The sequence below is a fragment of the Miscanthus floridulus genome, chromosome 1 (genome assembly GCF_019320115.1).
Source record: "Miscanthus floridulus cultivar M001 chromosome 1, ASM1932011v1, whole genome shotgun sequence".
Taxonomy (NCBI): domain Eukaryota; kingdom Viridiplantae; phylum Streptophyta; class Magnoliopsida; order Poales; family Poaceae; genus Miscanthus; species Miscanthus floridulus.
Window position 1 is genome coordinate 65,103,382 of NC_089580.1, and position 14,700 is coordinate 65,118,081.

The following is a 14,700-nucleotide window of genomic DNA, read 5'->3' on the forward strand; positions in this document are numbered from 1 at the left end:
CACATGCACACTCACCTCTATAAACACACGTACGCAAACCATACCCTCTATAAGTACCTCCGAAAGACTGTGCAGGCACATTTCGAGATTGATGAAGTCACCACAAGCGCCTCACTGTCCATGAGAGCATCATCTACCACTGAAAGTACAACGCTCTTAAATCTTAAAATAAATCTAGAAACATACAAGCACCTATAGTAAATCGAGAACTTAAATTTAAATGGACAGGTTCGACCATAACAAACCTAACCAACTGCTAGACTCAGTTCGCGCGTACCATCGACTCCTGCCGTTGCAGCCCCACACATTGCTAAAATAGTAAAACTTCGTTTGTTCACTATGTAACTGCAGGTTCACCTTGTCACGGGAAAAGAAATCTAGAAAATCCCTCTCACTATAGTATAGGTTACCACGTCCACACGACGACACCAATAGCACACGTCAGCCATCCCTCCACGTGTGCCACTAAACTAGTACTACGGTAAAACAAAACAGCCAGGCGAGAGCAGGCCAACGCATAAGAAACGAGGAAAGGACCGATCGGATGGCGGAGAAATCGGTTGTTGAGAGCAAACAAAACAACCAGGTGGCCTTTAGCTTTTCCCAAAAAAAAAACATTAATCAGCACGAGGGACTGGCCGCCAAATGTGCGAGTCACCAGCATCTGTCTGTCTGTCTCAGGACAAGCCCGGACAGAGGGAGGCGCAGACCAGACAAGAGACAAGATACAAGTGTGCAAGTCACCAGCCATTGATGCGCATAGCAGCTGGGGCCTGACCAGCTGGTGTCCTTTCCTTCCTATAAGCTGAAGCATCTCGCCCTCTGTCCGGTCTCGAGGAGCAAGCAGAGGCGAAGCATCAATGGCGCACCAGGAGATCGAGCACACCCAGATCCCCGCCCGCGGGATCAACCTCCACGTCGCTCAGGTCGGCAAAGGTGAGATCGATCGAGTCCTCTGCTGCGTGGTCGTTGGCTGCAAATCCGTGTTCCATTCGGTGCCAACGCAGCGAGCGAGTGGCCGGTGGTCGCTGGACTGCTCTCTCATGCTCGCGTCGTCATTCTTGGCTCGTTTAATTTGTGGCAGGTGAACTGGGGACGGTGGTGTTCCTGCACGGCTTCCCGGAGATATGGTACTCGTGGCGCCACCAGATGCTGGCCGTGGCCGCGGCGGGGTACCGCGCCATCGCGCCGGACTGCCGCGGGTACGGGCTGTCCGACCAGCCGCCGGAGAACGAGGAGGACTCCTGGTCCTGGGACGACCTCGTCGCGGACGCGCTCTCCATCCTCGACGCGCTCTCCATCCCAAAGGTAAGAAATGGATCGGATGAGAGATCAGATCATTGCAGTGACCGTACCGTACGGGCTACGTAGAGATACTGATCGATCGATGCGTCATCGTCCACTCGAACGTACGTGCCCGCAGGCGTTCTTGGTGGGCAAGGACTTAGGCGCCATGCCGGCGTACGAGTTCGCGCTGCAGCACCCGGACCGCACCTGCGGCGTGGTGTGCCTCGGCATCCCCTTCAGCCCCGTTCCCTTCTCCTTCGACACCATGCCCGAGGGCTTCTACGTCCTGCGCTGGGGTGTACGTGCCACCTCTGAATCTCTGATGATTGGAGTAGCTGCTGCTCTGGTTCTCCAATTTCTGATCACCACCAGTTCGTTCCTTTTTTTTTTCCTGCAGGAGCCTGGCAGGGCGGAGGCCGACTTCGGGCGGTACGACGTGAGGCGCGTGGTGCGCACCGTCTACGTGCTCTTCTCCGGCGCCGAGATCCCGATTGCCAAGGAAGGGCAGGAGATCATGGACCTGGCCGACCTGTCCACTCCCCTCCCGGAGTGGTTCACCGAGGAGGACCTGGACGTCTACGCCAAGCTCTACGAGAAGTCCGGCTTCCGCTACCCGCTCCAGATGCCATACAGGTGAGAGCAGCTGTCATCCTGCTACGAGAAACTCCATGGTGCCATACTGCCATTTGCCAGGTTTACCGCTTGCTTTCGCGGAATGGGCAGGTCTATACACAAGATGCCGAACCGACTGGACGCCAAGTTCCAGGCCCCGGTGCTCATGGTGATGGGGGAGAAAGACTACTGCTTCAAGTTCCCGGGGTTCGAGACCGCCCTGCGCAGCGGCGTCATGGACAACTTCATGCCGGACCTCAAGATCACCTACATCCCGGAGGGGAGCCACTTCGTGCAGGAGCAGCTCCCGGAGCAGGTCAACGAGCTCCTCCTCGACTTCCTCAAGGCCAAGGGCCACCCCGTCGCATCGTGAGAATTTTACTAGCAGTTGCGGCAATAATTGCGTGTCTGTTGCCATCGGATGCTTGGCCCACTGGCTTGGTCTGAATTTTCTTTATGCGTCTTGTTTAACTGAATTGGGGATCCTGTATCTCAACTCGATGTCGATGATGTTGGAGCAATTTGCTTGACGGACATTGGTGCTTCGCCTGTGCAGTGAACTGATAGAAAGAATGAAGTGTGAACTGCTTGGCCTCCCATCACATCGGGCAAGCGATGCCTCTGTTTCAGTGGACGAGGACTGCGTCACTTTATTTTTCTGACCTGTTTTCCTGTTATCCAATATAATTTCAGCAGGAATGCAAGACTAGTCCATCCCAAACATTAGCTTCTACGGGAAATCAGCTTCGCTCATCTGGTTGGGGAAATATGTTCATGAATCCCTGTCACTCAGATTACAGTCCTCTTCAACTTAATTTTAGGTGCATATTTCCAACGAAAACCACACGTTTCCTTTAGATGTTGGGTTTCATTTTTAGCTTTTACAGTGACCTAGGAGTATGCAACAAACGTTCACAGAAAACACAAACGTTCTCCTTCTTACTACAGTGAATTAAATACGAGGATGTTATATACAACATGTCTGTCCAGCTCAGCCCTCAGCCCTCAGCCCCCATTGTAGGAGGAAGCTAGGCTTTACTGGTCATCAAACCAATCTCTCCCTTACATGTTCAATGTATGACAGTCCGATTCTAAGAACATCTGTATTGTATAAAGATGGGATGCTCTTTTAAATAGACCCACAAGTGATAAAACTTCCGTTGATATTTTGTCTTAATGTTTAGAAATGGACATGCATGCATAACAAGTACCCCCACTTTATCTGACGCCCTCCCTTACTCTCAATCTGTCCGCTCCAGCCGATCCGCCGCCACCTCCTTTTTCTCCTGCCGCTCCCTCTCTTCCACGTCACCATGCATGGCTTGATCCCCTCCCCTCTCTTGCACGTCGCCCACTTCACTTGTTCTATTCGAGGTGCCATCTCCAACAGCCTGATCTAGGGGACAACATGGCAAGGATGTGGGCGCCAGCCTTGGATAACGCACTAGCTAGAATGGGGGTGCCAACATGGAAGAGGCTTTTTCCTGTGTACCATTAAAAAAGATGGCCTTTTCCTACAGGTCACTAAAAAGTTCGGACTTACCTAGGTGCCATGACACTTTATTTCTTTGCCCCCTAAGCCATTCCGTCCATTTTCGCTGGTAACGGTGTGTAACGACGAGAAGAAAAGACCGAAGTGCCCTCAGTCTAGGGAGGATGAGTGAAATTGCCGTTTGCCCTGTGTGCCACTCCCTGACCAAGAAGGCTTCACACTTTCACATTTGCAGAAGTGACGCTGCAAGTCACCTTATTTCCCCACCGCATCCGCATGTCCCTCAACCCAATCGTGTCAGCCCGATAACAGATGTTACATGTGCTTCAGTGCTTACATGACGACCTATCACGGGTACAGAGATCAGAGAATAAGATGTCTACGCATCAGTCAAGATCAATACATACTCACCAAGCATACAAGTGTTTGGTCTAGGGCTCAGTAACTCACGCATGTGTATATATAGAGAGAGAGCCACAACTGTTGGTTATGTTGTTTCATGTCTAACGATGTAGCTTTAACATTGTTTGAACCACACTATGCTCACCTGCAACAACCGAGTTAATACGTATATAAGCCTACAACAGTACATCAACAGCATCAACACGCCTAGCGACAATAACGTAAAGGGATTCAAATTTGTCACAGCACCACACAATTCGTTACACCTCAACTCGAACAAATCAGTAGATCACACATAATTACCGAAAATCTCAGCAGTAGCAGTAGCTCTTATTCTGACTAGTGACCCTCCGACTTTGCTGGCATGCTGCGGACGTTCTTGAGCAGGTCCTGAATCTTGATAGCATCATCGTCTGCGCAGAGTCCCCTCCAGCGCCGCTGCTGCTGCCCACAACCACAGCTGGCCTCTGGTTCTCCTGCAGCTTGATCTTCTCGAAAAGGAACTGCTTCTCTGCCTCCGCCTCCTCCAGGCGCCGCTACAGGTACATGCTGGCATAGTCCTGCTCGGCTGTCTTGGCGCGCTGAGAGAGTGGGTCCATGGAATCCATCGGACGTCCGGGCGCCGGCGCTCCCCAAATATAATTCACGTGTTACACGAACACAGGAGCTACACACATTCCGTGGTTTCACACGGCTACTTTCGTCGGTTCATGGAGTAGCAAGCTACTGATTTGAGCCCACAATTGTGTTATGTGCGTACGTGTCCACACTTTATTTATCTGTTGCGACGCACGAACGGCACGAGAGCGTGTGAAGACTATCTTACTTCTTGCACACCACTCCAACGCCGTCGAGGCCGGTAGAGCACTTGACACCGCCGGCCAGGTCATCATCGGAGGCAACGGCAAGCACATCGTCGGCGCTACTACTGCCACGGGCGAACCGGGCAACGGCGCAGTCAGTGGCGAAGAGCCCGGACGCGGCGAAGTCCCTCTCGCCTCCCATGACGAGCATCTTCGCCGACACGTCGAGCCGGTTCACGTAGCTGCGCCTGTACGTCTGCCCCAGCACGCCGTGCACGTCGTCGGTGAGGGAGTAGAACTTGAACGCCAGGTCCAGATGCGTGAGGCAGTCACCATCGCGGAGCCCGTAGGTGTGGGCCCTGGAGTCCTCCTCGGTGATGGGCACCGCGTTCGCCGTGATCCTGAACGCCCCGGCGAGCTCCACCACGACGCCGTTGGCCGCCCTGGTCTGCAGATGAAGTGCGCGTTGATGTGGAGGTTGGCCTCGGAGAGCAGACAGAAGTCCCGGTCCCTGCGCCCGTGTGGAAGTAGGACGTGTTGCCGTCGCCGCGAGCCCGCGACGCCGCCGATGAAGCGGCGAAGCGCGGGCCCTCGCACACAGCTCCTGCCTCCTTGGGCTCCTGGCAGGTTGGCCAAAGAGAACCGTCGAATGGAAAGCTAGAAAACAGAATGAACCAACAACATCAACCAATCAATTCTCTGTAAGCTTAAGCTACTACAGAAAAAAATATATAAGTAGCATCTACAACTGCTGCAAAAAAGGGTCAGATAAACAAGTCATGTTAACCGTAACGTATAAAAAAAAAGAACATCACCCAGACACAGAGTTTCACTCCTGCAAATGTGAAAGTGTGAAGCCTTCTTGTCAGGGAGTGGCACACAGGGCAAACGGCAATTTCATTCATCCTCCCTAAACTGAGGGCACTTCGGTCTTTTCTCCTCGTCGTTACACACCGTTACCAGCGAAAATGGACGGAATGGCTTGAGGGGCAAAGAAATAAAGTGTCATGACACCTAGGTAAGTCCGAACTTTTTAGTGACCTGTAGGAAAAGACCATCTTTTTTAATGGTACACAGAAAAAAGCCTCAACATGGAAGGGGCCGCATCTCTCACCATTGCTCGGAGCCATGAAACCACCGTGCACCGGGATGTCTTTGAAATGTCGTTGTTGATAGGAGGATGGGAGCGAATTCCATGAATATGAGTGGCTTCTTTATATATTCGAGTATACAATGTAAGAAACTAGATACTATACTCATATTTAATATGATGAAACCAGAATAGAAACAATCTCTATTGTATACGCCTTATAACTTTGAGATTGCTTGGGTGTCTCGCTCGCTAGCCTCTCCTCTCCTCGCTAGGCAAGGCAAACCAGCGGAGCCGAGCCGAATCGGCTCGTCTGCTCGAGCGAGTCAAATACAAAAAATCAGAGGCAAACTAGTATACAAACCAAACATGTTTTCTCCTTGGCTTTCTTGGTGGGCAAAGCTGGGCTAAGACTTAAGGAATGATTGGTTGCTGTATGTTGGTAGCCTAGCTCGTATTTGGTAGCTAGGCTCTAGCCAGTCAGACTACGTGCATGCAAGTGCTCTATGTTTAGTTACCTATTGTAATTCAACATGGCTAGCTAAAGACTTTGTTTGGTTGCCTAGATCAAGCTACGCGCCAACGCTGATTGGGCTTTGCACGAATGCGCGTGGTGCACAGCCGCAGTCAGGCCTGCGAGAAAGCAAATGATTTCAGTGTACTCTGGGATCCAGGCTCGCCAACCCTTTTTTACATCAGCCGGCTCAAGCCCAAGTACTAGTCCAGACAACCAATCATGAGTATTTTGCATCTCGCGAGCCAAGCCAAGCCACGTACGGGCAACCAATATAGAAGTAGTTGCAATAATTTGAAAATATTTCGGGATTTCTAATGCAAAAATTATTTTTTGGTCCCGTTCGGCTTACCTTATAATCCGCACTATTTAGCTTATTTTTTCAGCCGGAACAGTGCTTTTCTCTCACAACAATTCAGCCAGAACAGTGTTTTTCAGCCAATTCAGTCAAGTTTCAGCAAGCCGAACGGACTCTATCTTTTAAGAGCGAGATTTTAGAAAAGGTGGAGGAAACCAACAAATACGCTCTTAACATTTTTGAGTGACTTGAAATACTTATTAAATTACTAAATGATTTTTTTTAGAAAGAAGAAACTATATGCTACCGTTCCCAGCTCGACTGCACGAGCAACGTCCAAGTGCCAAAACGGCAAAACCCACGGTCCAAATGGCAAAAACCATCGTCGGCCCGTCTTCGCTCGGACTCAGATTCGGAGCCTTGGCAAGGCACCGCGTACCTTTCGGCCTTCTATCCAACGTTCAAAGAGAATCCATCGGTTTAAACAAAAATTATATCTCTCCTATGGGCCGGGCCACAAGGACACACTGTACGCCGCCGCCCTGCCACGCCGCACGCCGCGCGCCGCCGCTGCTCCGCCCGCATTGGCGCTGCACGCAGTGCCTCGCGCTGCTGCTGTCCTCCCGCACCAACTGCAGCCCTTCTACGCCTCGCGCTGCTGCTCCTCCCGCTCCCCACGCAGTGCCTCGCACCCCCGCAGCCCTCCCGTTGCTCACGCCGCCGCTGCTCGGGATGTCGCCGCAAGCTCGCCCGTCCTGCACCACTGCAGCCCTACTACGCCTCCCCGGAGGGGGCGAAACTCGCGTCGGTCAGGAGAAGATGGAGTTCGCACCGACCAGGAAAGATGGAGCTCCGGCCCAGACTCCATGGATTAACTCTGCAGCACTACACCGACGTGGAGATCCTTGCTGCCATGGAAATGGACTGGGCAGGCATGCTGCCACCATGGTTTCTGATGAACCCATGGTTAATGTAATTAGCTTTTGGATAGAAACCACTTTTCTTGTAAACATGACAGATTCTGGTTTATATATAATGAATCAAGAGATTTTTATTCTGAATTTGTGAAGTATTGAAATCTAGAAATAAAAATGCAAGATTTTGTTTCTACTGATGTCTGGTTGGTGTGTGTTTAGACACAGTGACACTTATTCAGTAAATACACTGAGTACATGTTTAGCCCCAAATTTTTACCGATGGCAAAATATATCAGACTTCCACACAAACAAAGTCATTTTCACATGCACATAATTATTAGACAGATCAAGCACACGGGAGATTTGTGTGCTCCACTTCCAAAGCAAGTCCACAAGTTCAAAATCATTTAAAGCACCTTTAGGTTGTGTACTATTTAAAATTTAGAACAGTGCTGCCTTATTATTAATATATAAGCAATTTAATTAAAGCACACCAACGAAGGCACTTGTCCATTGACAACAGCTCATGTTCTACCAGCAAACACTCTTCAGATCTCACAGCAGCTGCTCCCGGAACACCCTCAGCACGTCCGCGAACGTGACGATGCCAGCAAGGCGGCAGTCGTTGTCCTCGTCGAGGACCCACACGTAGCTCACCCGGTGCGCGAGGGCCTGCACCATGACGGCCACCAGTGAGCTCGCGGGGCTGCACACCACCGGCTCCTCAGCTGACCGCCGGCCGTAGCTCCCCGACGACGGGCGCCTCAGCTGCGCCCGGCCTGCCTCCTCGTCGGAGGACGAGGACGCGGAGGAGAGGGACGAGAACGACGACAGCGTCTCGTCCTCAATCAGCGCGAGCATGGCATCGAGGCCCTTGTCCTTCAACCCGGCCTTGACGGCGCGCAAGATGTGCTCCGGCGGCGACCCGAAGTAGTCGACGTAGGCCATGAGGTCCGCCGCCGAGAGCGTGGCGATGGCTGCGGCCGCCGTCTCGTCGCAGGCCGCGAGGAGGGCGGGAGAGATCTCGCCGACGAGGTGGCCGTCCTCGGTGACCACGGCGACGGCCGTCTCCGTGGCGACGGCGCGGCGGATGAGGGGCACCGCGGACAGGGCCGCCTCGCCGGGGCGCACCGAGAGGAAGTCGGTGCGCACGAGCCCCAGGGAGGACACGGAGCGCGCGGCCACATGGTAGAAGAGGCCGATGGAGTTGAGGAAGTAGCGCACGAGGTCCTCCTGCGTGAGCCAGCAGAAGTCGCCGGCGCCGGAGGCGCCGCCGCCGCCGCCGCCGAGCTGCTTCCTGCGCCCGCCAGCGCGGAGTGGGACGGCGAGCACCTGCGCCCCGCTCAGAATCGCATCAAGCGCCTCCAAGATACTGCAGAAAGAAACCTCACACTGGTCAGCTCAAAACGAACCGAATCTATGCCGTGAATCCCGTGATTAAATAGGCAACAAACAAGACACGGAGACAGGATCCCAAAAGAATCACCATTATTTTCAAGAAAAGATTCGATTAAGACGCACAATTTTTCCAACCACATGCCAAGATCCTCCTTTCATTGCAAGACTCGATCAAGCGGCGCCGTTTTCCAGCCACAAGTAGACCCCCCCAAAAGAAGCAGCTGATCCTGATCCTATCAAGCATCTCGCAAGGAGACAGGGGTGCATGTCACAATCTCCGGGAACCCACACCGGGCCACACCGAGCTGCACCACAAGATTGTCTCCGCTGAGTCGGACGATCTGACCCGGATGCGGCTTTTTCTTCACCACCACGAGTACTGACAGTCAATTGTTCGAATCGGGTCGCATATTCCAAGCAGGAAAGCAGACATCAAACTCTCCAAGGAACTATGATGAGGATGAACGCTCTTCTGTCTTGGACTTGGACCCAAAATAAAAAATGACACTAGCCGGCACATCAATTTATTTTTTCGCAGCTTTTATGGGGATTTTTGACCAAAAATCGTGTTTCCTAGTGAGAGCCTTAGCAAACGTCCAATCTTGAACGAGTCCCACGCGTCGTTTGCAAAAAAGCCAAAAACCCAAAAGAGAGGAAGAGGGGAAAAGGTTGAGCCTTACCTCGAGCGGGGATCGACGCGGCGGACCTCTCCGGCGCCGTCCTTAGGCAGGAGCGCGGAGACCGGCTTGGAGAACACGGCGGCGGGGCGAGCGAGCGCCTCGGGGTCGGTGCAGAGGAAGCAGAGCACGTCCGCGAGGCCGACCCGGCCGACGACGGTGCGCGCTGGTCCGGTCACCGCGACGCAGGCTGCGGCGCCAGAGCGGGCCACCCTCCGGAGCGCGGCGGCAAGGTCGCCGGAGGCGGCGGAGAGCGGGAGCGACCTCACGGCCGGCTTGCCGATGCACAGGTCCGACACCTCATTGGCCAGGAAGCTCACTGCCATGCACTTGCGGGGCGGGCCCTGGGCGGTTTCGAGATCGAAACCCCTTTCAAAGATTTCAAGGAGGAGGGAGAGCGGCGAGGAACCGGGACGCGTTTCTTGGTGGGATTTGGGAGGAAGACGAGAAGGGGGAGGAGCGGATTTTCGTTTCAGCCGCGGCTCGTTGGGAGGAGGGCGTTTATATAGGCTTTGCCGCTTTGCGGGTGGGAGAGGGGGTTGCGACGCGTTGTGGGTTAGGGTATCTCAATGACATGTGGGTCCCCTGATTCGTGGGCCTGGGAGAGGCGAGAGCTGGGTTGTTTTGGGGTGAGCTGGAGAAAACCCCCGCCGCGGTTTTACTCGGTGGTGGCGTCGAACGGCGTACAGTTTTGAAGCCGGCTAAGCTGAGCTGACAGCTGAGTCGAGCCGAGCTGAGCTGGCTTCGGCTGATTGCGAGTGCTGACTGTGGAAAGGGATCTGCTGTTTCTGCAGGTTTGCCGGTGGAGCAAACTGCAAAACGTTTCCTTCTCTGCTCCAGAAGTCCAGAGTAAAGGCAGTACAGTCGGAGTGCTGCAAAAAAAGACTCCATACGATTTGTTTAATGTTTCTTATTACATTTTAAAAAAAATAAACTTTCTATAATAATCTACTCCACCTGTTCAGATTTAAAGTTAGAATTACGTTTTTTTCTAGACGGAGGTAGAACACAATTCAAGTGACGTTTCTTCAGTAAAAAATATGAAACTCATACGCAAAAATTCCTTTTAAAGTATACAACGTATATTAATTTTTTCAGATTGCTTTATTAGACTAGAGTTTATCTACCTAGCTAACTTTCAAAGTAATGCTTGGAGCAGGACGTCCGGCCGTCCGAAAGCGTTCGTTCGTGGGCCACAACGCTAGCCCAAATGAACCCCAAGCAGCCACGGATCTCATGCCAGTCCATACACCGACGAGCCTACATTCTCCTAAGCAGCAAAGAGATGTTGCGCTGAAATTGCATGCTGCAAGCGTATGTTTTAAATGTTTCACAAGTATGTTGCAAGTGTTTTGTATAGATGTTGCAAAAGTAGATCGGGATGTTGCATATGTTGCAATGGTTGTACACATATGTTGCAAACGTCTGTTCCCAATGTTTCATCTATTTTTCAGACTTATGTTGCAAGTGTGTTTATCTGGATGTTGTGTATATTTGCAATGGTTTTCAAGTGTTTCAGGTGTTTTTGTTTTCAAATGTTTCAAACGCATGTCTCAAGTATTTTATCTGTCTTCAGATGTTCGTTGCAACTGTTTGCATCTAGATGTTTTTAAAAGTAGATCAGACTGATTGTTGCAGCTGCTGGAGGGGACACGAGGAGTCAGGAGAGTGGTGCAGACGCCGCGTGGGGTCGGGCTATGCGCGGAGTGCAGCGTTGGAACGGGGTGCGAGCGCAGGCGTCTGTCCGGACGTGCGGGCGCTAGCACTGCCGATTAAGCAAATATTGGTCCCGTTCGGCTTACCTTATAATCCAGCTTGTTCGGATCCTTTTTTTTCAGCCGGAACAATATTTTTTCTCACAACAATTCAGCCGAAACAACGTTTTGAGCCAATTTCAGCCAAGCGAATGGGGCCATTAGGTCTACTATATATATCATATTGAATGTTTATTATCGTATACTGTAGTAATTCCTAGTTTATACCAATTGATTTGTTTTATGTAGATCACATTTGCTGCCATGCTGGATCTAATTAAATCTAACGTGGGCATTGGTGCCACTACTTAGATGGACGAATTCGACTTTTTTTGAAAGGTCAGAACGAATTCGACTTAACCAGAAACATTCATAAAAGTACAACCGGACTTCATGGCTTAGCACAAACCTTTGCAATGCTCTCCAATTCTATTATTATTACCCGTGTCGAGCTTCGGGGAAGCGAATTGTACACTAGGATTCATTAATCAAATATGTTCTATACAGGAAATAAAATTAGGCTGATGTTTATATATTTCTCTCGATGCTATATATCATCTTGAATTTGTCTGTTCTAAGTTATAGGTTATTTTTATGTTTTTATATAATTTTTGTTATGTGTTAAATATACATTATGTCCAAATTTATAAAACGAAATCATGTACCAAGAAAAAAACACAAAAAATATAATTTTGAACAGATGAAATAAATATATGATTGATGTATACTTTTCTTACATTGAGTTATTTACCTATACAGAAATAATGTAATAGCATGTCTATGTGAGATACTTTGGCATGCTGGTCCACTTCGGCGGGCAGTAGCGTAGCGAAGTAGTGGTAGGGGTAACTTTTTGGACTTTCGTTTGACCACCATTTGCGCATCCATCCAGAGCGCAGCCATTTGGACATGTGCTGCTTTAGGCCATTTGGACATGTGCTGCTTTAGGCCATGTTAGTTCCACTCTAAAATGTTAATTTTTTTAAGATTTTCTGTCACATCGAATCTTTGACGCATGCATGAAGTATTAAATATAAATAAAAAATAAAACTAATTACATAGTTTAGACGAAATTTACGAGACGAATCTTTTAAGCCTAATTAGACTATGATTGGACACTAATTGTCAAATAACAATGAAAGTGCTACAGTGGCATTTCGCCAAAAATTTTGCCAACTAAACGGTACCTTAGCTGCCTGGCAGTGGGCCAACGCCCAACGGGCACGGTCTTTCGCCCAGTTGGTTTGGGTTTGATTGGATTATAAATTATGGCTGAAAGTACCGTTGGCTAATTTAGTATAAGAGAAAAATATTGTTCGTTGGTTGATAAGCCATGGCTTATAAACCAAATACGACCAAGTAAATAGGCTTTTTCTCTTTTAATCTTTCGTTATCAACTTTTAACACCCGTCATCCCTTTTAGAAAAAGCGAGTGGATTGGTAAAATGACGATGCTTACCGTGGCTTCAAATTCGCGGCCGCACACTCAATCGCACAGAAAAGAAAATGCATATCAATATATCACGCGTTTCGTATGCAAAAAATCTCCTCGCGTCGTCCTGTCTTCGAGATCAACTTGTGCCATGTTTGTTTGATTGATAAGCCATAGCTAAAAGTACTATTAGTTGATTTATTGTTAGAAAAAAAATAATATTCATTGACTGAAAAATGACGACTTATAAGCCTGCCGTTGGTCACGTCTCACGAATTTCCAGACCCGTGCTTGCTATGCCGCCGCTCTCTTGACCATGGATGCAGCATTGCAGCTCGAATTGGCTGGTTACAACACCGTCCGTACGGAGATGTGGTTTTCGTATTGCTGTCTCGGAAAACACGCATCCATCAGAAAATGAAAGCACGCACGTACAAAAAATCTACTCACGTATAGATGACATCCAGGCCCGGCCCTGGAGGGGGGCGAGCGGGGCAGCCGCCCTAGGCCCCCTGGGACAAGGGGCCTCCGATACTAGTACTGATGTAGGTAGCAATATATTTGGTATATGGTATGTATATGTATGTATTATTAGTTAGGGAAAATTGTGTTTTTGCTCCTTACACAGATGTGCAATTATGATTTTGTCCTCGTTTTTCTAACTTTGTGATTTTGCCCTTAATTGTTCACAAGTCAACGCGATTTTGCCCTTGGTCAACGCGAATTTGCCCCTGTTTTTACCGTTGACCAGGGGCAAAATCGCGTTGACTTGTGAACAGTTAAGGGCAAAATCACAAAGTTAGAAAAACAAGGGCAAAATCACAATTTTACAACAAAGTAGGGGCAAGAACACAAGAGATGTGTATCGCCACGATTTGCGTGTCAATAAGTTTAACTCGATTTATAAAAAATACGTGCAATATTTGTATCTCCAAATAAATTTATTAAAAAACTAGATTCAAATATATATCCAATGATACTAATTATGTACTATAAATATTAATGTTTTTAATATATAATTAGTCAAAGTTGTTTCTCGGAAAACGAAAACGACAGACATTTATGAACGGGGGGAGTAGTTATTAGTTATAATTCATTGTCAATTGACCATTTGGGCCCGGCAAACAGCCCCTCAACGAGGAAGAAGACTGCATGTATAAAATGAGAGCTTGTGCCTTTCCAATTGCATTAGTAATCGTTTCATTTCTCTCTTTAAAATTACAGCATCGTTTCTTTTCTTCCAATTGCAATTAGTTTATTCATACCAAATTTCGGCAGTGAGAAAATAAAGAGAAAACAAGTCGATGAATTGTTGCAATCATAGAGAGTATCAAATGATAAATTCTTTAAAAGTCATATAAGCACATCAAGAAATCCATACGAATTAGATATAATTGCTACTAATGTAGATAATCAACCATGTAGAAGACATTGAAGAAATTTTAAAGTAATTTAATATTATAATTTATTTGATATGAATATTGCATTTGATACTCTTTAACTGTTTATAGGTAATATTCCGTTTATACATGTGTTTAGTAATATTAATGTATTATTTTGATGTTTATACTGAAGGGCCCTGAGGCCCTAAAAATCTCAGGACCGGCACTTTGCCGGAAAAGAGAGACGACAAACTGGGATCAATCCTAAACACTTCATTATGAACAAAAACAGTGACGCACGTGATGATTAGTGCGTGAAAGTGAAAGAATGCGTTGCCAAAACCAGATTACATTAGTTGCAAGTAGATTTTAATATTCTTTCTTCTTAAAGACGTAACACATGTGCTTATGTATATACACCATGGGCTAACTTCTCTCCATGCATGCACAATTCAAATAATAATCTTCAATGGTATATTAATCTCAGTTTCTCTGTCATTGACGATGTGAAGTAGCTTGTCGTACATCTTTTCACTAGAAAAAAAAATATCAAATGCTTCAAATATTATTAACAATACTTAATACTTCAACAGTGTCGTACACTTTAAAGCATTTATACAAAATTTAGTAGAAAAAAATATG

General features: G+C 48.5%; 3 protein-coding genes across 3 annotated transcripts; 1 reads left to right on the plus strand and 2 right to left on the minus strand.

Moving 5' to 3' along the window:
- Window positions 1–713: 713 nt before the first annotated feature.
- On the plus strand, window positions 714–2,534 carry LOC136485710 (uncharacterized). The gene is made up of 5 exons (XM_066482549.1): window positions 714–936; window positions 1,085–1,308; window positions 1,424–1,585; window positions 1,685–1,920; window positions 2,011–2,534. The coding sequence occupies exons 1-5, from the start codon at window positions 861–863 to the stop codon at window positions 2,270–2,272; spliced, it is 960 nt and encodes a 319-aa protein (XP_066338646.1). The 5' UTR covers window positions 714–860; the 3' UTR covers window positions 2,273–2,534.
- Window positions 2,535–3,607: 1,073 nt separating this feature from the next.
- On the minus strand, window positions 3,608–5,726 carry LOC136458070 (uncharacterized). The gene is made up of 3 exons (XM_066458079.1): window positions 5,711–5,726; window positions 3,842–5,253; window positions 3,608–3,736 (listed from the first exon to the last, which is right to left on the minus strand). The coding sequence occupies exons 1-2, from the start codon at window positions 5,724–5,726 to the stop codon at window positions 4,616–4,618; spliced, it is 654 nt and encodes a 217-aa protein (XP_066314176.1). The 3' UTR covers window positions 3,608–3,736; window positions 3,842–4,615.
- Window positions 5,727–7,809: 2,083 nt separating this feature from the next.
- Window positions 7,810–9,974, minus strand: LOC136485715 (CBS domain-containing protein CBSX5-like). The gene is made up of 2 exons (XM_066482561.1): window positions 9,494–9,974; window positions 7,810–8,787 (listed from the first exon to the last, which is right to left on the minus strand). The coding sequence occupies exons 1-2, from the start codon at window positions 9,814–9,816 to the stop codon at window positions 7,971–7,973; spliced, it is 1,140 nt and encodes a 379-aa protein (XP_066338658.1). The 5' UTR covers window positions 9,817–9,974; the 3' UTR covers window positions 7,810–7,970.
- Window positions 9,975–14,700: the final 4,726 nt, after the last annotated feature.

Excerpts from the sequence above, each read along its gene's own strand:
- LOC136485710 (XM_066482549.1), top strand. The coding sequence starts at position 861 with ATGGCGCACCAGGAGATCGAGCACACCCAGATCCCCGCCCGCGGGATC. Across the intron at positions 937-1,084 it reads CGTCGCTCAGGTCGGCAAAG|GTGAACTGGGGACGGTGGTG; the intron begins GTGAGATCGATC and ends AATTTGTGGCAG. Across the intron at positions 1,309-1,423 it reads ACGCGCTCTCCATCCCAAAG|GCGTTCTTGGTGGGCAAGGA; the intron begins GTAAGAAATGGA and ends ACGTGCCCGCAG.
- LOC136485715 (XM_066482561.1), bottom strand. The coding sequence starts at position 9,816 with ATGGCAGTGAGCTTCCTGGCCAATGAGGTGTCGGACCTGTGCATCGGC. Across the intron at positions 8,788-9,493 it reads CGCGTCGATCCCCGCTCGAG|TATCTTGGAGGCGCTTGATG; the intron begins GTAAGGCTCAAC and ends TTCTTTCTGCAG.